The following is a 22,579-nucleotide window of genomic DNA, read 5'->3' on the forward strand; positions in this document are numbered from 1 at the left end:
TGTGTTAAATCAAATTTATTTATTTATTACCGAAACCCCCACTGCACTGCTGTTCACGCTACGCTCCTGCTTGATGCTCACGTGTGGCTCCTGCTCCTGGTGTGAATGCACTCATTGATTAACATGGACACCGAAAGAAATACGCACTGCTCGCGCACCGCTCACACTTGCGGTGTGAAAGAGGGGTAAGAGTAACAACAGAATACTGAATCTGCCATTAAATGTGTAAACTGTTGTTTTAATTTGTCCACAGTCAAAGCACTGATTGATCAAGAAGTTAAGAATGGTATTCCATCTCATAGAATTGTGTTGGGAGGGTTCTCTCAGGTAAAGCAAATCTGTTTTTTTTACTTACTTTGAAAACTTAATTTAAAAACTGGTTTAAAAAAGAGAAAAAGATTATATATGAAAAAAACTATATTTCTGTCAGGAACACTACCATCAATTATAATTGATAAATATTATGTCATCATAATAAGTGTTATTATATAAATGTATTAATACAAACCTGATTCCAAACAAGTTGGGACACTGTACAAATTGTGAGTAAAAAAAGTAATGGAATAATTTACAAATTTCATAAACTTATATTTTATTCACCAATAGAATATAGATAACATATCAAATGTTGAAAGAGACATTTTGAAATGTCATGCCAAATATTGGCTCATTTTGGAATTCATGAGAGCTACACATTCCAAAAATGTTGGGACAGCATAATTAGGTCAATTGGCAACATGATTGGGTATAAAAAGAGCCTCTCAGAGTGGCAGTGTCTCTCAGAAGTCAAGTTGGCTAGAGGATCATCAGTTCCCCCAATGCTGCGGCGAAAAATACTGGAGCAATATCAGAAAGGAGTATCTCAGAGAAAAATTGCAATGAGTTTGAAATAATCATCATCTACATTGCATAATATCATCCAAATATTCAGAGAATCTGGAACAATCTCTGTGCGTGAGGGTCAAGGCCGGAAAACCATCCTGGATGCCCGTAATCTTCGGGCCCTTAGACGGCACTGCATCACATACAGGAATGCTACTATAATGGAAATCACAACATCGGCTCAGGAGTGCATGACCATGGCAATGCTGCAATCGCATCTCTTCATTCTTAAAGGGAAAGGAGCAGACTGTTTGTCACTACCCATCCCGGTTTTTCTGTCACAACCAGAAGACCACTGCCTAATGCACTGGGAGATTTGAGGGTGACAGTGAGAGCTTCTCCTCCAGGCCATGCTCCATTGACCCCTCACTCCTCCCAAAGCGCTCGTCCTGTGTGGCTGCTGAATGATTCTGCTGGGCTTTTTTATGGCACTCCCAGCCTTTCATTCGGTGTGCTGCTGGGTGATCAGATCTACATTTGCATTTATGCATTTGGCAGATGCTTCTATCCAAAGCGACCTATAGTGCATTCAGGCTATACATTTTTATCATCGGTATGTTTGTTCACTGGGAATTGAACCCACACACTTTGTGCTGCTAATGCAATGTTTTACCACTGAGCCCCAGGAACAGAATACACCGCCCAGCCCTAAGCACTCGTGGCTGGAGAATTGGTCTCTCAGTGCAGAGAGTGGCTCACAACTGCTTTCTACTCTGGTTCCTTTCTTCCCTGAGGTGCATGAGGAAGTGACAGTCGTGGATGGCCCCTTTTTACTGCCAGAAGCCGCTCGTCTCTTTCCGTCCTCACTACCCTCAATAGCAGGGCGGTTAAGGGGTGTGTTGACATTCCCTAGGTGGAGAGAGCAGTTGCGGTGCACCTGTGCCACATACCAGTTAGACATACATGTCAGGTTAAAGAATGGGTCCGAGGTGAAGACTTAATACATCGGCTCAGAGTTCATGGGCCATTCATCAGCTCAAGACATTGTTGAAAAAATGAATAACTTGCTCTCAGAGATCGGAATCAAGAATCTTGTCCAGATCTCAATGCACGGACTGAACGTCAACTGGAAGGTATTCAAAATACTCCAGAAGCAAGTGCAGAAAGATGCGGGAAATTCCCTAATTAACATTGGTTCGTGCGGGTTGCACATACTGCACAATGCGTTCAGAGATGGATGTAAATTCACCAGATGGGAAGTTGAACACGGACTTTCTAGCTTGTATTGGCTGTTCCATGATTGCTCTGCACGTCACAAAGATTTTATAACAGCAAACAGTTGTAAAAGTCCCATGCTTAAATTTTGTAAGCACCGGTGGATTGAGAATGTCAACGTTTCAGAAAGAGGAATGCTACTCTGGTCACATGTCAAGCAATACATCGAGATGGGAGAGAGGTGAACTGCCCAATCCAAAAGTAAAGTCATTTGAAGAGGTGAAGATGCGCTGTGCTGATCCTCTCTTCCCAGTGAAAGTGGGAATATTCAACAGCATTGCGAGAGAAATCGACCCCTTCCTCACCATGTATCAGTCTGAGCAACCAATGCTGCCATTTCTCTCCAGTGATATGTACAAACTGATAAAAAATAAGGATAAACATAAATTGTGTGATTGCTAATAATGTTTAATTCTATACACTGCAGTACAAACATTAAGATACTCAAAAATGTTGACATTTTCGTAGGTGACAACCAAAATGCCTATTACCATCACAGGCCCATGGCGTTAACTGCAAGTCAAAGTTAAAAACGAAACTACCGCCAGGTGGCGCAAAGGGACGGGTTGCAAACTCACTGTAATTATAACATTTTGGTTTGTAAACAGAATCAGAAAGTAAAACAACAATAACATTATAATATAACATTGTAACATACTTTAAAACAATTCGAAAATGTACAGTGAGTTCATTTCAAAACATGGGATAGTCTTAGGCTACAGTCTATGCATCAAAAGTAAAAAAAAATCTTTACACAAAGGATTTTACTGCATGGTATTATAATTAAATATATATATTTATATGCAAGAACATAAAAACCCTACTTTTTTTTTCTCGTAGCATATATATATATATATATATATTATTATATATATATATACAATATATATATTGGGGAAGTCGTGGCCTAATGGTTAGAGAGTCGGACTCCCAATCGAAAGGTTGTGAGTTTGAGTCCCGGGCCGGCAGGAATTGTGGGTGGGGGGAGTGCATGTACAGTTCTCTCTCCACCTTCAATAACATGACTTAGGTGCCCTTGAGCAAGGCATCGAACCCCCAACTGTTCCCCGGGCGCCGCAGCATAAATGGCTGCCCACTGCTCCGGGTGTGTGCTCACAGTGTGTGTGTGTGTTCACTGCTCTGTGTGTGTGCACTTTGGATGGGTTAAACGCAGAGCACAAATTCCGAGTATGGGTCACCATACTTGGCTGAATGTCACTACACTTTCACTTTCACTTATATATATATATATATATATATATATATATATATATATATATACTCTCATCTAAAGGATTATTAGGAACACCATATGAATGCTGTGTTGGACCCCCTTTCGCCTTCAGAACTGCCTTAATTCTACGTGGCATTGATTCAACAAGGTGCTGAAAGTATTCTTTAGAAATGTTGGCCCATATTGATAGGATAGCATCTTGCAGCCAAAGATGCTCTATTGGGTTTAGATCTGGTGACTGTGGGGGCCATTTTAGTACAGTGAATTCATTGTCATGTTCAAGAAACCGATTTGATATGATTCGAGCTTTGTGACATGGTGCATTATCCTGCTGGAAGTAGCCATCAGAGGATGGGTAAATGGTGGTCATAAAGGGATGGACATGGTCAGAAACAATGCTTAGGTAGGCCATGGCATTTAAACAATGCCCAATTGGCGCTAAGGGGCCTAAAGTGTGCCAAGAAAACATCACCCACACCATTACACCACCACCAGCAGCCTGCACAGTGGTAACAAGGCATGATGGATCCGTGTTCTCATTCGGTTTACGCCAAGTTTTGACTCTACCATCTGAATGTCTCAACAGAAATTGAGACTCATCAGACCAGGCAACATTTTTCCAGTCTTCAACTGTCCAATTTTAGTGAGCTCTTGCAAATTGTAGCCTCTTTTTCATATTTGTTGTGGAGATAAGTGGTACCCTTGGGGTCTTCTGCTATTGTTGCCCATCTGCCTCAAGGTTGTGCGTGTTGTGGCTTCACAAATGCTTTGCAGCATATCTCGGTTGTAACGAATGGTTATTTCAGTCAAAGTTGCTCTTCTATCAGCTTGAATCAGTCGGCCCATTCTCCTCTGACCTCTAGCGTCAACAAGGCATTTTCTCCAACAGGACTGCCGCAGACTGGATGTTTTTCCCTTTTCACACCATTCTTTGTAAACCCTAGAAATGGTTGTGCGTAAAAATCCCAGTAAATGAGCAGATTTTGAAATAGACCGGCCCGTCTGGCACCAACAACCATGCCACACTCAAAATTGCTTAAATCACCTTTCTTTCCCATTCTGACATTCAGTTTGGAGTTCAGGAGATTATCTTGACCAGGACCACACCCCTAAATGCATTGAAGCAACTGCCATGTGATTGGTTGATTAGATGATTGCATTGAGAAATTGAACAGGTGTTCCTAATAATTATTTAGGTGTGTGTGTGTGTGTGTGTGTGTATGTGTGTATATATATATGACTATATCAGCCTTTAAACACTATAATAAACACACATGAATTATCTGCTTAATGACACGGTTATTTTTCAAATTGCCAAGCGAGATGTATGAAGCGCGTGTCTGGAAGTTTATCAAGTTAATCAGTGATTTTAGCAACAAAGGTTCAGATTGTATTGTTTATATATATATATATATATATATATATATATATATATATATATATATATATATATATATATATATAATATTAAATTATTGATACAAATGTGTGTATTCTGCAGTTCCCTGGTTTGTTACACCATTTTTATTTTATTTTAGATAGAGCGTGTTCATTTTACACTAAATATCAGTAGTGGTTTAATTCAGTCCAGCTGGAGTGGTTTGGGAGTAGTTCTGTACAGCTTGTGGGGACTGAAAAAAAAGATGTGAATCTGAGGGTTTTAAACTTACAGAGCCGGTTTAGGCAATGTTTTGGCTTTTGAAATTTTTGCAACTGCATAGGCCTACATACATTATAATATGGTTTGTTTTTTCTCAGAACAGATGAGTCGATTCTGAGAGATAAACAAAGAAACTGGCGAAAGAGACGAGCACCTGCCAAAGAGACAAAAACTTTTGTTCTTAATGTATAGCCTATACTGCTTTGTACTTTTTTCCATTTTAATTGTATGCGGCAATTCTTTCTGCAGAATTGAGAGGGGTTGACCTTTCAAAACAAAAAAACAAAAAAGGCCTATCAGTTTTATTAAAATTTTAGTTTTTGTGTTTCAGAGGAAAAATCAATGTTAAGGATGTCTCATCTCTCCATTACACATTAGTCTTTGGAAAAAGTCTAACTAGTAAAATGTTTATACGTTATGTGAAACCTAGAACAAGTATATAAATAAATAAAAAGAGACTTCCTCATGTTTATGATCTCTGCTGAATAAAGTGCTTCATTCTTTTTTTCTGAGGAAATCCAAATCTCAAATCCTCAACCAAATCACATCTTTTTGGGGTGAATTATGTCTTATTCCTCTCATCGCAAAGCAAACAAATAAAAAAACTTGAACAGTCTCGCTGCGTTGCCTTCTGTTGTGTGGGCGTATTCAAGCCGTGTGCTTCAGTGAAACATTAGAATCTGAATAGAGCGTTCAGCGCGGGGGCGTGATCACATTAGAAGATAATGAAGGGAGACGTGAAAAACGGAGATTGTGTTGTTTTCATATGGATTACTTTATCACAGAATATTTGTTTTCGGCAGCACTTGTTTAGTTTAAAAGCAGACATGTCAGGCTTTCTATACATATATCTCTCATGTCTCTTTGTTGAGTATTCACTGAGTTACAGTTCATTTTAATGACGCGTGTCTAAATGAAGATCAGCGCAGACAAAGCCTGCAGACAGCACACCTTGTTTGTTATCTTTATTTGATAAGTGCACAAAGTTTTGTTATGTCTGTATACAAAAAAAGTATACTTTTTACAGATTCATTGATGTATTGCTCTTATTTGTACGATCAAAACTGAAAGTGTAATTTAAGTTATTTTTGGGGTTATCAGGAGAAAATACGGTTTTTAGTTACCGTAATTCCTCAAATAAAAACCAGTAGTCAAATAAACGGCGGGCCTCTTATAGTGGCCGTGGTCAACATGGACAAATAAAGGCCGGTCTTAAAGGCAAGGGAAAAATTTGTGCAGTAGAGCCAGATAACGAACGTACACGCTCACTGCCGGAGCGTTTCTCTTTCTCGAGTCAAGAACCGGTTGCATCATTTTTCGGATCACCAGTACACTGAACCGAGTAGAGTTTCTGTTGGACGCGTCCGATTCGAGAACCGAGCAGCTGATGATACTGCACTGTGTGATTTCAGCATGAAGCAGACTTACACAGAGCGCGTCTGAACCAAACTTGATTCTTTTGCTGATTGATTCTGAACTGATTCTGTGCTAATGTTATGATCTCTGTCCACTGGAACGCTATCGCTTTTTAAAACGGGTTATTTAAAACAATTACTTATCAAACAGATGGAATTAGAAATAAAGGCATGCCTCTAATAAAAGCCTGCTTCAAATAAAAGCCATTTACCTTCTGCAGTTCAGGTAAATAAAGGCCCCGGCTTTTATTTGAGGAATTACGGTATTTAGTCTTATAAGCCAGACCTTGACTGCTTTGGCACATCAATTGTCTGGAGTTGTTGGTAGTGCATCTAGAATTACGGCAGTACCTGCTACTGGACAAGCACATGTTGGTCTGCACAGACAACACCGCGACCGTTTCGTACATCAATCACCTCCATCAAACCTCCTCCTCTGGTGTCAGATGGGGCTCATCCACATCCCAGGGGAGCTCAGTCGACTCCATCCCCAGGCGGTCCAGCTGATTGGAGTTGATTCGGGGAAGCTCAGTCTACTTGTTTGCTTCCCACAAGTCCTCCCACTTCCAGCTGTACTGTTCCCTGAACCAGTCCCCCTGGGTATGGATACACACAGCTGGCCCTGGGCTCTACGCAAGTATGTGTTTCCCCCAGTGAGCCTTCTCACACAGACACTGTAAAAGGTCAGGGAGGAGAAAGAACAGGTACTGGTTTTCAGAACTCATGCACCTTGAGAGCCCAACTCACCAAGAAGACACCATGGAGATGCTCATTTATAATTTTGTTTTCTTTCCTGTAAGAAAGGTTGAATCATAGGCGCCCTCCACCTTGAAGGTGTGTATCACATCACAAAACCATGCAGTGGATGGCCGAACCCTGGGAAAGCATGACCTGATCGTTAGGTTCCTGAGGGGTGCCAGAAGGTTGAATCCTCCTAGGACACTTCTGATATCCTCCTGGGATCTGTCTGTTGTCCTAGCTGGACTTCAGTGGGGTCCCTGTGAGCTGCTCAATTTAGTTAAGTGTAATTTCCTGTCTCTTAAGACAGCGCTCCTGATCGTGCTCACTTCCATCGAGAAGGTCGGGGACCTTCAAGCATTTTCTGTAAGTGAAGAGTTCCTTGGATTTGGGCCAGCCTATTCTTATGTTGTCCTGTGACCCCGGCTTTGATATGTGCTCAAAGTTCCTACCACTCCCAATCTGAGATCAGGTGGTGAACCTGCAAGCGCTTCCCCCGAAGGAGGCAGACCCTGTCTTGGTGTTTCTGTGTCCCGTAAGAGTATTACACATGTATGTGCCCCACACCCAGAGCTTCAGAAGCTCTGAGCAGCTCCTTGTTTGTTTTGGTGGTCAGCAGAAAGGGAAGGTTGTCTCCAAGCAGAAGTTGGCGCACTGGATAGTGGATGCCTTGCCATTCCCTAACAATCCCGAGTCGAGCCATGCTCCATGGGGGTGAAATCCCACTCCACTTGGAGTGTTGAATATTCTTGGGTTCGGGTGCATGGTGCCTCTCTGGCAGAAATCTTTCAAGCTGCAGGGCTGGGCAACACCTAACACCTTCGCAAAGTTTTACAACCTTTGGGCAGAGCTGATTTCTTTCCTTCTTGTAATAGTATCGGTAAATCTCCAACACGTACTTTCAGATGGAGAATGATCTGATGCATTTAGTAAACAGAGCCATAGATCACTGACTAAGCTATGCTATATCGCATTCATTGGATGAATCGCATTTGATTATGAACGCAATATTTTGTAGTTTGTCAGTGTTGGTGTTTTAATTAGGGCCCGAGCACCGATGGTGTGAGGACCCTCTTGGAATTGCTCCGTTTATTAATATTATTATTATTATTATTATTATTATTATTATTCTCTAAGATGAATTGCATTTTTCAGAGCCTAAACATGCTCGAAAAGTCCTGAAACTTTGCACACACCTCAGAACTGGCGAAAATTTACGTCTGATATGGGTTTCAGAAGTGGGTGTGGCAAAATGGCTCGACAGCGCCACCTATACACGTTCAACGGTGTGCGCCTCGAGCTACGTTTCACGTACATGTATGAAAATTGGTATACACATGTATCTCTCCAATAACTACAAAAAAGTCTCTTGGAGCAAAATCCGAAACCCAACAGGAAGTCGGTTATTTTTAATTTTATGAGCAAATTTTGTGTTTTTTGTCATTTTCATGCGTTGTATTTTAACAAACTCCTCCTAGAGATTAATTCAGATCAACACCAAAGTTGGTATGCCTAATCTAAAGGCCTTTGCGATGTTAAATTGCGAAGATTTTGAGTTTTCGTTAAAGGGTGTCACGTGTCCGTGGCGGCCTGGCGAATTTCGATGATTCGCCATGAAAAATGAAGTTGCTATAACTCAGACATACAATGTCCAATCTGCTCCAAACTTCACATGTTTGATGAGACTCCGAACCTGAATAGATTGACATGCCCATATTCAGTTATAGTCATAGCGCCACCTATTGGCAACAGGAAGTGACATATTTTACACTGCGACTAGCTACTCCTAGAAATTTTATGACATCAATGTCTTTTTTGTGGTCAGTCTAATCTAAAGGCCTGTGCGATGTTAAGTTGTGAAGATCTTGAGTTTTTGTTAAAAGGCGTGTCCATGGCGCCGTGACGAAGTTCGATGTCTCGCCATGGAAATAAAAGATGTTATATCTCAGGCATAAAATGTCCGATCTTCCCCAAACTTCACATGTGTGATAAGAGTCCTGGCCTGAACACATCTGTAGGCCAATATTCCATTGGGTGTGGCAAAATGGCTTGATAGCGCCACCTATACACTTTCAACATAGCGCGCCTCGAGCTCCATTTCAAGTACATGTACAAAAATTGGTACACACATGTAACACACCAATACCTACAAAAAAGTCTCTTGGTACGAAATCCGAATCCAAACAGGAAGTTGGTTATTTAGAATTTTCTCTGCAAAATTGGCATTGTTTTTGCCATTTTCAGGGGTTGTACTTTAACGAACTCCTCCTAGAGATTTACTCAGATCAACACCAAACTTGGTCAGTGTAATCTAAAGCCATTTGCGATGTTAAATTGCGAAGGACTTGGTTTCGTTAAAGGGCGTGTCCATGGTGGCCTGACAAATTTCGATGTTTCGCCATGAAAAAGGAAGTTGCTGTAACTCAGACATACAATGTCCAATCTGCCCCAAACTTCACATGTTGGATAAGATTTTTGACCTGAACAGATCTACATGCCAATATTCAGTTATAGTCATAGCGCCACCTATTGGCAACAGGAAGTGAAATATTTTACACTGCGACAAACTACTCCTAGAAATTTTATGACAATGTTATTTTTGTGGTCCGTCTAATCTAAAGCCCTGTGTGATGTTTAGTTGTGAAGATCTTGAGTTTTCGTTAAAAGGCGTGTCCATGGCGCCGTGACGAAGTTTGATGTGTCGCCATGGGAATAAAAGATGTTATAACTCTTGATCTTACCCAAACTTCACATGTGTGATAAGGGTCCTGGCCTGAACAGATCTGAAGGCCAATATTCCATTGGGTGTGGCAAATTGGCTCAATAGCGCCACCTATACACTTTCAACTGAATGCATATACACTTTCAATGGAGTGCGCCTCAAGCTATGTTTCACGTACATGTACAAAAATCGGTACACACATGTAACACACCAATATCTACGAAAAAGTCTCTTGGTACGAAATCCGAATCCAAACAGGAAGTCAGTTATTTAGAATGTTCTATGCAAAATTGGTGTTGTTTTTGGCATTTTCAGGGGTTGTACTTTAACGAACTCCTCCTAGAGATTTATTCAGATCAACATCAAACTTGGTCAGTTAAATCTAAAGGACTTTGCGAAGTTAAATTGGGTAGATCTTGAGATTTCGTTAAAGGGCGTGTCCATGGCGGCCTGACAAATTTCGATGTTTCGCCATGAAAAAGGAAGTTGCTGTAACTCAGACATACATTGTCCAATCTGCCCCAAACTTCACATGTTAGATAAGACTTCTGCCCTTAACATATCCACATGCCCATATTCAATTATAGTCATAGCGCCACCTGCTGGCAACAGGAAGTGACATGTTTTACGCTGCGACAAACTACTCCTAGAAATCTTTTGACATTAATGTATTTTTTGTGGTCAGTCTAATCTAAAGGCCTGTGCAATGTAAAATTGTGGAGATCTTCAGTTTTTGTTAAAGGGCGTGTCCATGGCGCCATGACAAAATTTGATGTCTCGCCACAGCAAGAGAAGTTGTTGTAACTCAGGCATAAAATGTTCAATCTTCCCCAGACTCCGCATGTTCGATAAGAGTCCTGGCCTGAACACATCTGAAGGCCAATATTCCATTATAATGATAGCGCCACCTGCTGGCAACAGAAAGATTGGCACATATATGGAATAAACATTGATATATTCCACTTATATTTATGAGTTTAAATGCATATTTCTCACCGTTCGCCTATTTACTAAAGCCATTCGCTTCCGGTGAGCCCGGGTGCGAGGGCCCGTTCATCGCTGCTTGCAGCTTTAATGTCAATTGTTTTTTTTAGTGTTTTTTTTTTTTTTTTTTTTTACACCGCACATAGCACGAGTCCACTAAATGAATGTAACATGGCAAAGATTACTGCACATTTGGAAGTAGAATATAAGAGAAATGACATTTTGGAATTTCTGTGGTTCAATTAAATTAAATCCAAGTTTGTTTGTATGGCGCTTTTTATGATACAATTCATTGCAAAATAACTTTAGTTATTTTAGTAGCTTATAAGTGGTGATCAGTTTATGTGCAAATGACAGAAATTTTCAGAAAAATTTATACAAGATGATGAACACTATTACCAGCAATTATAATGTGATTGCATAGTAAGTAGTGCTGGTAGGTTTGACCAAAAATGTATATACTGTTTTTTTTTTTTTTTCAAAATTATACCGGTTTTCCAGTTTATGACGTTTTTTTTTTTTTTCATGCATAATCAGGTGTACAATGCATTTTCTGCTGGTTGATATTCTAAGACGTGCTTTTTGGTGACAATTTTAGCCCGACAGCACTTGCATAAAATGGATATTATATATGCATAATCTGCCTGCAGTGCATATGCAGTCCGCAGCACGGACTCATTGTGCTTTCACAAAGTACGTGTTTGCAGTTCGCTACTGATCCACGTCGGTTTAGTCCACAAACACAACATTTGTTCATTGTTTTTATTTCATATCATGTAAAAAAAGATATATATATTTTTTTCAGCATCGTAAGTCTTTTATCACAGAACAGTAACAATCTTTCATATAGACATTAGTTTAAACTCAATAAATATAAACAACGCATTATTCATGCATTTTACTTTTAGGTTTGTATAATAAGCTGCTCAAGCAAGCAGCAAAACATTTAAACACAATAATTAGTCTACTTTTCTTGTTAAAATATTTAAAATTAAAACACCACAGATAGAAACAGTCTCGTGCATTTTGCTTTTAAATCTTTATCACAAGCAATCCCACGGGTCTTAATGAACTTTGTTTTTCTGCTTCCATAAAAGTGAACATATATATTGTTTTCCTTGTTTATCTAAAAGTGCTCCTTTTCTTGTTTTAAACCTAGCCAAAAACCCATGTGATTGCGTTTCCATGTCAATCCATGTTCATTTTTCCCACGAACAATGTGCTTTCACTTTAATTCAGCGCCTGCAGCACAGCAAAAATAGACTCAGTACGTTAACAATCGCTGCACTGCTGCAGAGCACCGCTCCTTGACACCTCGTGCAGCTGGTATCCGTTCGTACGCACGGCAGACAGACTCTGTGAAGCAGGCGTTATAACGTAACACCAGAGCACTGCTGTGTGTACCCTCACCATGCCTCGCAGTCGCTGCTTAGAAGTGCAACATTGTAAAGGGTCCGTCTGAAACAGTGTCGCGTGGCCACAGCCCAGCATAACGTTCGTTCAGAATGCTGAGTAATTAAATACACCAGTATGTCGGTATATTTAAAATTAACATCGTAATGAAAATATACACCGGTTTTCGGTATGAACTGTTTTACCGCCCAGCACTAATAGTAAGTAGCTATATTTATTAGTTCTGTATGTTGTTTCAGGGTTAGAATCATCTGAGGTCCTCTGAGGGCTTGGCATCATCTTTTCTCAGTTGTTCTGGATCCAGACTGGAACTTGTGTAAATCCTAGTTACGCAAATCAGAGAAACAAATGGAGACATTTGATTGAGAGTGTTTCTGAACCCCAAACATTATCACGAAGGCTATTCCAAAGTTTGGGAGCCAAATGCGAAAAAGCTCTACCACCTTTAGTGGACTTTGCTATCCTAGGAACTACCAAAAGTCCAATGTTTTGTGACTTTGGGGAGCGTGATGGGTTGTAGCGTGGTATAAGGCTAGTTAGGTATGCAGGAGCTAAACCATTAAGTGCCATATAGGTAAGTAATAATAATTTGTAATTGATACGGAACTTAATAGGTAGCCAGTGCAGAGACTATAAAATTGGGGTAATTTTCTTGACCTTGTAAGAACTCTAGCCGCTGCATTTTGGACTACCTGTAGCTTGTTTATTGAAGATGCAGGTCCAGTCTAGAGGTCATAAATGCATGAACTAGCTTTTCTGCATCAGAAAGAGGTAACATATTTTGTAGCTTGACAGTGTTTCTAAGATGGAAGATGCTGTGTTTGGAACATGGGAAATATGGTTTTCAAAAGACAAGTTGCTGTCTAATATAACACCCACATTTTTGACTGTAGAGAAAGTAACATTACATCCGTCTAGTTGCAAATTGTAGTCTACTAGATTCGGTGTACTGTTTTTTGGTCCAATAAGTAATATCTTTGTCTTATCCGAATTTAATAGGAGAAAATTATTGGTCATCCAATATTTTACATTTTTAACACACTGTTAGCTTAGATAATTTAGAAGTTTAATCTGGTCTCGTTGAGATATATATCTGAGTATCATCAGCATAACAGTGGAAACTAATCCCGTATTTTCTAATAATATTATATCAAGGGGCGACATGTATATTGAAAATAGAAGAGGACCTAGGACAGATCCTTGTGGCACTCCATATTTTCCAGGTGATAAATGAGATGACTCACCATTTAAATAAACAAAATGGTAGCGATCGGAAGGATCTAAACCATCTTAGAGCCTGCCCTTGAATACCTGTATAGTTTTGTAATCGATCTATGAGTATGTCATGATCTATGGTGTCGAACGCAGCAAGATCAAGTAAAACAAGCAATGAGATGCAACCTTGATCTGATGCAAGAAGCAAGTCATTTGTGATTTTAACAAGTGCAGTTTCTGTGCCATGGTGGGGCCTGAAACCTGACTGAAATTCTTCATACAGATAATGTTTTTTTTTTTTGCAGGAAGGAGCTCAATTGAGCAGACACAACTTTTTCTAAAATTTTAGACATAAATGGAAGATTTGAAATGGGCCTATAATTTGCCAGTTCACTAGGATCTAGTTGCGGTTTCTTAATAACAGGCTTAATAACCGCCAGCTTGAATGGTTTTGGGTCATGACCTAAAGATAAAGAGGAGTTAATAATGTTGAGAAGCAGTTATTTTGCTACAGGTAACCACTCTTTCAGTAATTTAGTGGGTACAGGATCTAATAAACATGTTGTTGGTTTAGATAGTGATAAGTTTATTTAGCTCTTCCTGTCCTATAGTTGTAAAGTGCTGCAGTTTATCTTTGGATGGATGAAACTGAAGTATTAAACGCTGTAGAATCTACATTAGTTATTGTATTTCTGATGTTATCCATTTAATCAGTGAAGAAATTCAAGTCATTACTATTAAACGTTGATGGAATATTAGAATCATGTTGCGTCTTGTTATTTGTTAATCTAGTCACTGTGCAAAATAAATACCTTGGATTGTTTTGGTTATTTTCAATGTGTTTGTGGATATGCTCGGCCCTGGCAGTTTTTAGGACCTGTCTATAGCTGGATATACTGTTTTTTTCACGCAATTATAAAAACTTCCAAGTTACTTTTTCTTAATTTGCGCTTAAGACTTAAGAGAGTGAGTATTACTGTTAAACCATGGCACAGTACGTTTTTCTCTAACCTAACAGCTTCTAATGTATTAGAGAAAATAGTGTCCATTTTGCCAGTCATTTCATCTTGTTCATGTGTATTTATGGGTACACATAGCAGTTGAGATACATTAGGCAGGTTATTTGCAAATTTGTCTTTGGTGGCTGGAACAATAGTTCTGCCCAGATGGTAAAGCTGAGCCATATAGTTAATACCAGTGATATGCAGCATGCACGATACAAGGAAATGATCGGCTTTGAGGTACGATATCTATATAAGTAAGATCAATTCCTTTTGATATAATTAAATCTAGTGTATGATTAAAACGATGAGTGGGCCCGGTGACATTTTGCTTGAGTTTATCAGGTCAGTAAACGCAAGTCCTAATGCATCATTTGTATTATCAACGTGAATATTAAAATCTCAGACAATTAGCGCTTTATCAACTGTAACCAAAAGGTCTGATAGGAAATCTGCTAATTATTTTAAGAATTCTGTATACGGCCCTGGTGGTCTATACACAGTAGCCAGATCAAGAGACACAATAGATTTATTTTGCATATCTGACAGTGTAACATTAAGCATAAGTATTTCGAATGAGTTAAACCTGTATCCTGTTTTCTGGGTAACATTGAGAATATCACTATATATTGTTGCAACTTCTCCGCCAAGACTAGTCTGATGGGGCTCATGCTTATAACAGTAGTTTGGTGGAGTAGACTCATTTAGACCAATATTGTCATTTGGTTTAAGCCAGGTTTCAGTCAAGCAGAGTACATCAAAACTATTATCTGTGATCATTTCATTTACAATAACTGCTTTGGGTGTGAGTGATCTAATATTTATGAGCCCAAACTTTAAAAATTGTTTTTGTTTATTTACTTTAAATTTTTTCTAGATCCTACATTAAATTTATATTTTGACCTCACTATTCGGGGAACAGACACAGTCTACATAGATTGTACAGCACAAGTACTTTTATCATTTAAGCAGGTAGAACAAAAGTCATCATAATAGTTATTTGAGAATTGGCTTACTAGTCATATTGAGCAAAGTGTCCTGGAGATGTTTTCAGAAAGGAGCTCCGCTCCAACTCTGCTGGGGTGTAGACCATCAGCGCGAAAAAGCCTAGGACGCTCCCAGAAAAGATTCCAATTATTAACAAATAGCAGTTTCTGTTCTTTTAGATTTCATAAGATTACTTATGAATTGTAATCAGTTACTGATTACAGGTTAAATGAAAAAAATTGTAATCAGTAATATAATCTATGAGATTACACATTTTTGGTGACGTAATCTGATTACTTTTGGATTACATTTAGATTACATTTGTGCTAAACCTTATTTGATATCACATATATTCAGTTAGCCTAAGCTTGTACTTTTTATATATATATATATATATATATAATTTCAGCAAAAAGAGCCACAATAGCTTCTTTTTCAAGTGCAATGTATGGATAGTAAATACTTACAAAACACTAACACTAATTTACCTTGCTGTTAGAGTTTAAAATCTTATGATTTTAAAGCATATTTACTTATAATTAAGTAAATTTAGAAAACCAATATTGAAAACATGAAATTCACAGCAATATCACTACTAGGTAAAATACCGAATCAAAAAAAAAAAAAAACATTAGAAGTGAATAAGACTGTATCAATGAAAAACATCGAACAATATAGCTACATTGCGAACATGAAAAAGACTAAACTCACTCAGCGATGACATTTCTATCCATCTCAAACCATTTTAAGTGCAAAGTAACAATGGGGAAAAGACAAACAATAACAACATTACAAAAATGAATATTAAAGAGGATGAAACTCATAGCAATAACATTGCTAATACAGGGCTCGACATTAAGCTTTTACATGAGCTTGTCCTTTCGGACAAGTAAATAAATAATTCACTTGTCCGAGTAAAAAAGTTACTTGTCCGGGGAAAGTGTTGTTTTTTTTGGCACAAATGCAATCTATTCTGAAGCAGTCTAATCAGTGCTCTATCAGGTATTAGTTTAATCAGTATATTTTTGATATTTGCCTTTGCCTTATATTTTTGATATTTGACTGCTGTTACACTTTATAACTTTATAAAGGAAAATATTTTCCTAAACTGATTAAATGTAGATGTCTACATTTACGTTGAATTCTTATGTTATCCTTACATTAAATTAGAATAAGACATTGTGGTTGTTATTATTATTATTAAAATTAAATCAGTATCAACAAACTGCATCTGTCCAAATGAATAAATTATGTTATTAGATTGTTTTACTTTTTTGACATACAAAATATGAAATGTTGGAAATATGCAATGATACTTTTGAATATGATATTAAACCACCAGTAGGTGGTGGTAGTCACTGACTTAATGAGCGAATCACTGATTCATTCAAACGGCTGATACAGTCAATAAATGAAGCAAGTAACCGGTTTTATAAATGGCTCACTGAATCATTGACTCATTTAAAAATGAATAATTTAGTAACGAAAGACTGTTGCTCGCATATGCGCGACTGTTCTGCTTTGGATTTGCTTAGAAGTATTTTTGTTTGAAATTGAACAAAAAACGATCCATAATGTGTCTAAAATGTAAGTCAGTTAATATTACTTGTTTATTTAACTAAAGATGTATAAAATCAATATCACATTTGCAATCGAGCTGAAAGTCAGAAAAACATCACTTATTTATATCACCGCTCTGCCCGACGGGTTATCTTGAATAGTGATGTAAAATTCTTAACTTGATTCGCGTTGTTCACTCGCTAGTAGGGTTGAAACGGATCATAGTTGATCGTTTGCACTCGTTTCTAAATCTTGCCGATTCAAGCGTTTTAAATAATTTGTGCGCGTTCTGAGCCTGCGTGCACTTGTTCAAAGCATGCACTGAGAGCAGCATTTCAGACAATGCGCGTACATAGTTAATTCATTTTTTGCGTATTGTAACTTCTGAATGAACCCATACACACACAGTTTCTCTCAAAATAGTTGTCTCTGCAAGTATTCTCGTAAACACAGTCAGTTATGTTTTAAGTGAACGTATACGGTGGCCTGCTGCTCAGAGAAATTCGCTGTACCGGATAAATCTGTCTCTCTCTCTGTAAATTAGACGACATGAAAGGGGGCGTGTTTCAAGATAGGCAATGGAGTAGAACTAAACAGGGAGGGAGGGCAAAACACTCACATGCAAACAAAACACACTTCATCCATTTGCGTAGAAAAGAGATGAAATATTAAGATTTCCATCATTTAAAAAAAAAAAAATATATATATATTTGTGTACTGGGTGGGCCGGCCCACCTTGGCCAGCGGCCCACCGGGAAAAGTCCCGGTGCTCCAGATGGCCAGGCTGCCCCTGGTGTTGATTTCTCTGCAAGTCTGACAGACTGCACGGGCCTCAGCTAACGCGATCTTGATACTGTCAATACATTATCAGTTATTAGTCACCGTTTACACTGATAGTAAAATCAGAATCATTCTCTTCAAAGTTTCGTTGATGCACTAGTTATGGTTTGTTATAAAAATTTTGATCAGGTTACAATTGTCTTTCACTTGCCCCTTCACAAAATCCACTTGTCCCGGACAAGCGTTAATGTTGAGCCCTGGCTTATATATAAAGACCATTTCCAGGTCAAATATTTAATCTCAAAACACTTGAAGTGCATAAGAAAAATCAACATTACAAAAATGTATTAAAGGACATGAAATTCCCAGCAATAATTTTGCTGGTTCAAAGAATTCCATGGACAGCAAATGAATCCGTGGTAGGCAGAGTTTACACTGAATAGTGACATTTTCCTATGTCTTTCTTTAAAAATGAAATGAAAATCCAGTGATTAAAGTCTGTGTTCCCCTCCGTTTTCCTTTATCTTGTTGCTGATTTCTTCTGTGCATGATTCTGACACCCCTCCCCCTCTCCGCCAGAAAAATTTGAAGAATCACAAACGTATATAAACGGCAGGTTTATTAGGAAAAAATATAAACGTAAAAAAAAAAAACCTTAGGAGAATCAATGTATTATGAATGACTTATTACCATTGTGTAAATAATATGTAATCATGTAATCCATAAAAAAGGAACTGTAGTCTGATTTTGCGTATTTTAAAAAGTAGTTTACTCTAATTACAATTACTTGAGTTTTGGAATCTGATTACGTAATCCAGATTACATGTAATCCGTTACTACCCAGCTCTGCTTTACACCATGACAATAACCATCCATTTAAAGCAACCAGTCTACTGAACCCTTCGTGTCCTCGCGATAAGTGGGCAGTGGTCCTGACACGATGATCATAGCCGCGGGCATTGTGCTGTGCACCGTCTCGATCAGGCTCCTGAAATCCCTCTTCTGTGTCTCCGTCTGCCGCAGCGTGGTTGTGTTAACCCCGGCATGAAGCATGACCGCCCTGTGGCTCTCGTCTGCTTTTAGGATCGCGGGTATCTGCGCAGATACAGTCGTGGCAAGTCGTGGCCTAATGGTTAGAGAGTCGGACTTGCAATCGAAAGGTTGTGAGTTCGAGTTTCGGGCCGGCAGGAATTGTAGGTGGGGGGAGTGCATGTACAGTTCTCTCTCCACCTTCAATACCATGACTTAGGTGCCCTTGAGCAAGGCACCGAACCTCCAACTGCTCCCGGGCGCCGCAGCATAAATGGCTGCCCACTGCTCCGGGTGTGTGTGCACTTCGGATAGGTTAAATGCAGAGGACGAATTCTGTATTATATTATTTATTTTTTTAAGTAACGACCAAGCTGCCAGCGGTAGACAGTGAGCCAATGTTTGATCAGTTAAACCTTATCAGATCATCACGACTTGCCTAAAATAAAATCTATAGATATAAAACAGTTCAAGCATATAACAATGTTTAAATGTTAGACCCAGATAAATGTGCTCTATATAAAATAGTTTGTGTGGAGACGCTTCAGGACATGGAGACACCAACTCGATCACTTGATGATTTTTTTCAGTAGATACACCGTTATTTTTGCTTATAAAGGTAAGAGTAATACATCTGCAAAGTGTCTACTTTTATTTGGGTTCATGCACAATATCAACAATTATTGTGCTTTCTGCCATGTCGTCTTTAACAGGAGTACAAAAATAAACCAACACTCAGTGAAAACATGCCTCACAGATATATCTATAGAAAGCTTTAAATGACTACTTAATGAAATAAATTGAAAACAAAAACTCTTTCAGTATAATCATAATCCGTAAAGATTAGGGGTGTAACGATTCACTCGTTTTCTCGATGCATCGATTACAAACCCCGTCGATTCATATGCATCGATCTTGAAACATGATTTTTGAATCGTGAATCGCCGATCTTGGACAGTAATCGATTCAAAATGCTAAGAATCGAATGAATCCTGATTTCTATAGCAATTCAATGCTTTCAAAATGTATACACATTAAATTACTACACGCACAAATTAATGGAGACCTTGAAGAGTGTTCGTGAATCGTGCCTCTTATCTGTCCTTCACGCGCTCCACTGTTTACCGCCTAAGACTGTCACAGGATTGCGCTCGCGCTCCGTTCGTCTCTGACGCAGCTGACGTGTGATCTATAGGACTCGTGGCCAGTAATGCAAACGTGAAGTAGTTTTACTTTTCTGTAGTTTGTCAATGGCTCTCTGCATCTTACCGACGGAGTTACCGGAGCCGTCGACAGCTGTATTTATTGCATGGACGGAGCAGAAATGTAAGTGTCTAAATCATACGCACAGTTCCACTGAATGATAAATGTGTTTAAACAATGCGGATGAACCGAATATACGAAGGAAACTTTTAAAATTAACCACAGCATTAACAACGACCTTGAAATAGGAGCACAAGATTTATCTGATAATATGCATGAAAGTAGCCTAGCGTTTGTTTCATTAGCAAACAGACATCTGGCGCGTTTTCTCTCAGAATCATTCGCTGATGGAGAGGAAAAGTTAAATAGAGATGAAGACGTTTTCACACTGAAAGAGAAGCGATCTCGCTCTCATAGACGTGCCAGGCTGTATCTGCAGCTAAACTGAATAAAAGCAGAATGAACTGATGAAACCCACAAACAATTTATGAATGATGCAGTGCTAATTGACATTTATTACAGTACAGAAACTATTTTAGTAGAAGCATTTAAATAATCCCATGAATGCACTTAAAGAATGCAGAATCGAATCGTTATAATCGAATCGAATCGAATTTAATTGTGAACCGAATCTAATTGAATCGTTCTAAATTTGCAAAAATCGTTCTTGAATCGAATCGAAAACCTATGAATCGTAATCGAATCGCTGCCTTGCCAAAGATTCACAGCCCTAGTAAAGATGCATTTCTCTCTAAAGGCACATCTAATGAGGAGATGACGAGACCGGCAACTTCATCCTTGCGACACAGACTCAGAAAACACTAGTTTATTAATAAATAATTCAAATATCTCTATTATTTCCCCATGTCACATTTATTACAATTAATTTAGCTGTTCTTTGCAAAATTAAGCCTATTGCTTTTACTTGAATGGAGAACTGTTCAGCTGCGCTGCTGTTGCGTGACAGTAAACACCGTTCAGCCACTCTTGAAGGTTGCGGTAGCAAGATCTCATGTTGTATCCACCAGCCCTGCAATTTTGTTTCATCACTAATTAATGGTTGTCTAAAACGGTCTCGGTACGGAGACTTTTTTCCACCCTCGAACGGCTGGTTGCCCCGGTGCAACCTCTGTTGTTGTTTTTTTGTCGCACCATTGAGATATTAGGTCGTATGCGACCAAGTTGGTCGCAGTCTAGAACCCTTTTATCAAGGTGACTGGTTGAATTCATTTTAGGAGTAATGATTGATGAATGCATTTTTAGTCCTGTGCCTGTATATAAGATTAGTATTGACAAAGTTCAGAGGCTGTCATATGTGGATCAACTTACTGTGTTGTGTATTTTCATCAGTTTCAATATGAAAAATAACTTCCATATTGATTCAATGAATTTATTGCATTTTGAGAAAAAGAAGTGTCATAGATTTATTGCATTTTGGGGAAAAAATAAAGTTTGATCATAAATCTTTGAAAATCAAAACCTGGATTAAAACTGTTAATGTTATTATAACCTATAGATGCTATGTGAAAGTTCATCTTGCCACTTTATTGGTAAAGAAAAATGTTTTACTCTAATAACTATATATATATAAATGTCTTTTCACCCTACTTTTGGTTATTCCAGTCGAGCTGCCGTCAGGCTGCCGCATCGAGGAGAAGAACCCTGTTCTTCCCAGATGTACACGAGCACGTGGTGAATTCGTGGGCTGCACCCCAATTGTCGCACACCATGTTCGTACACGTGGACGGGGCGGAGGCCCATGGGTATGTGCGCATGCCCCCCATCGAGGAGACTGTTGCCACGCACTTGTGCCCGTCTTCCTCTGCGTTAGGTTCGGACCGCAGCCTGCCTTCCAAACCGTGCAGGTTTCACGCCATGGCTATACTCCAGGGATTCCAGGCGAAACTGCTTCAATCCTGCGATGGCTGTGCGGTCTATGCTGACGTCATCAGGGATCTGCGTGTTGCAACTAATCTCACGCTGATGGCTACTTAGCGCTTTGTTCAAGCCATCGCCCATTCCATTCAGTTCATGGTCGTCCTTAAAGGGTTAGTTCACCCAGATAGCAAAATTATGTAATTAATAACTTACCCTCATGTTGTTTCAAACCCGTAAAACCTCCGTTTATCTTTGGAACACAGTTTGAGATATTTTAGATTTAGTCCGAGAGCTCTCAGTCCTTCCATTGAAGCTGTGTGTACGGTATACTGTCCATGTCCAGAAAGGTAAGAAAAACATCATCAAAGTAGTCCATGTGACATCAGAGGGTCAGTTAGAATTTTTTGAAGCATCGAAAATACATTTTGGTCCAAAAATAGCAAAAACGACGACTTTATTCAGCATTGTCTTCTCTTCCGTGTCTGTTGTGATAGAGAGTTCAAATCAAAGCAGTCTGGATATCCGATGATGATACTGCGCATGTGTGATTCAGCGTGAAGCAGACCGACACACAGGGCGTCTGAACTGAACTGATTCTTTTGGTGATTGATTCTGTGCTAGTGTTATGAGCGCGGGTAAACCGAAGGCTTGAATCAAGGGCAA

At 39.0% G+C, this 22,579-nt stretch overlaps 1 protein-coding gene across 2 annotated transcripts in view; it reads left to right on the forward strand.

Annotated features, from left to right (window-relative positions):
* The window catches only part of lypla1 (lysophospholipase 1), a 45,171-nt gene that overhangs the window by 9,676 nt on the left and 12,916 nt on the right, over positions 1-22,579 (forward strand). For both annotated transcript variants that reach the window (XM_059515701.1, XM_059515711.1), the window contains exon 7: positions 254-327. In XM_059515701.1, the coding sequence (XP_059371684.1) occupies positions 254-327 (74 nt within the window). The remainder of the gene's footprint in view (positions 1-253; positions 328-22,579) is intronic.

Source organism: Carassius carassius, chromosome 2, assembly GCF_963082965.1.
Source record: "Carassius carassius chromosome 2, fCarCar2.1, whole genome shotgun sequence".
Lineage (NCBI taxonomy): Eukaryota > Metazoa > Chordata > Actinopteri > Cypriniformes > Cyprinidae > Carassius > Carassius carassius.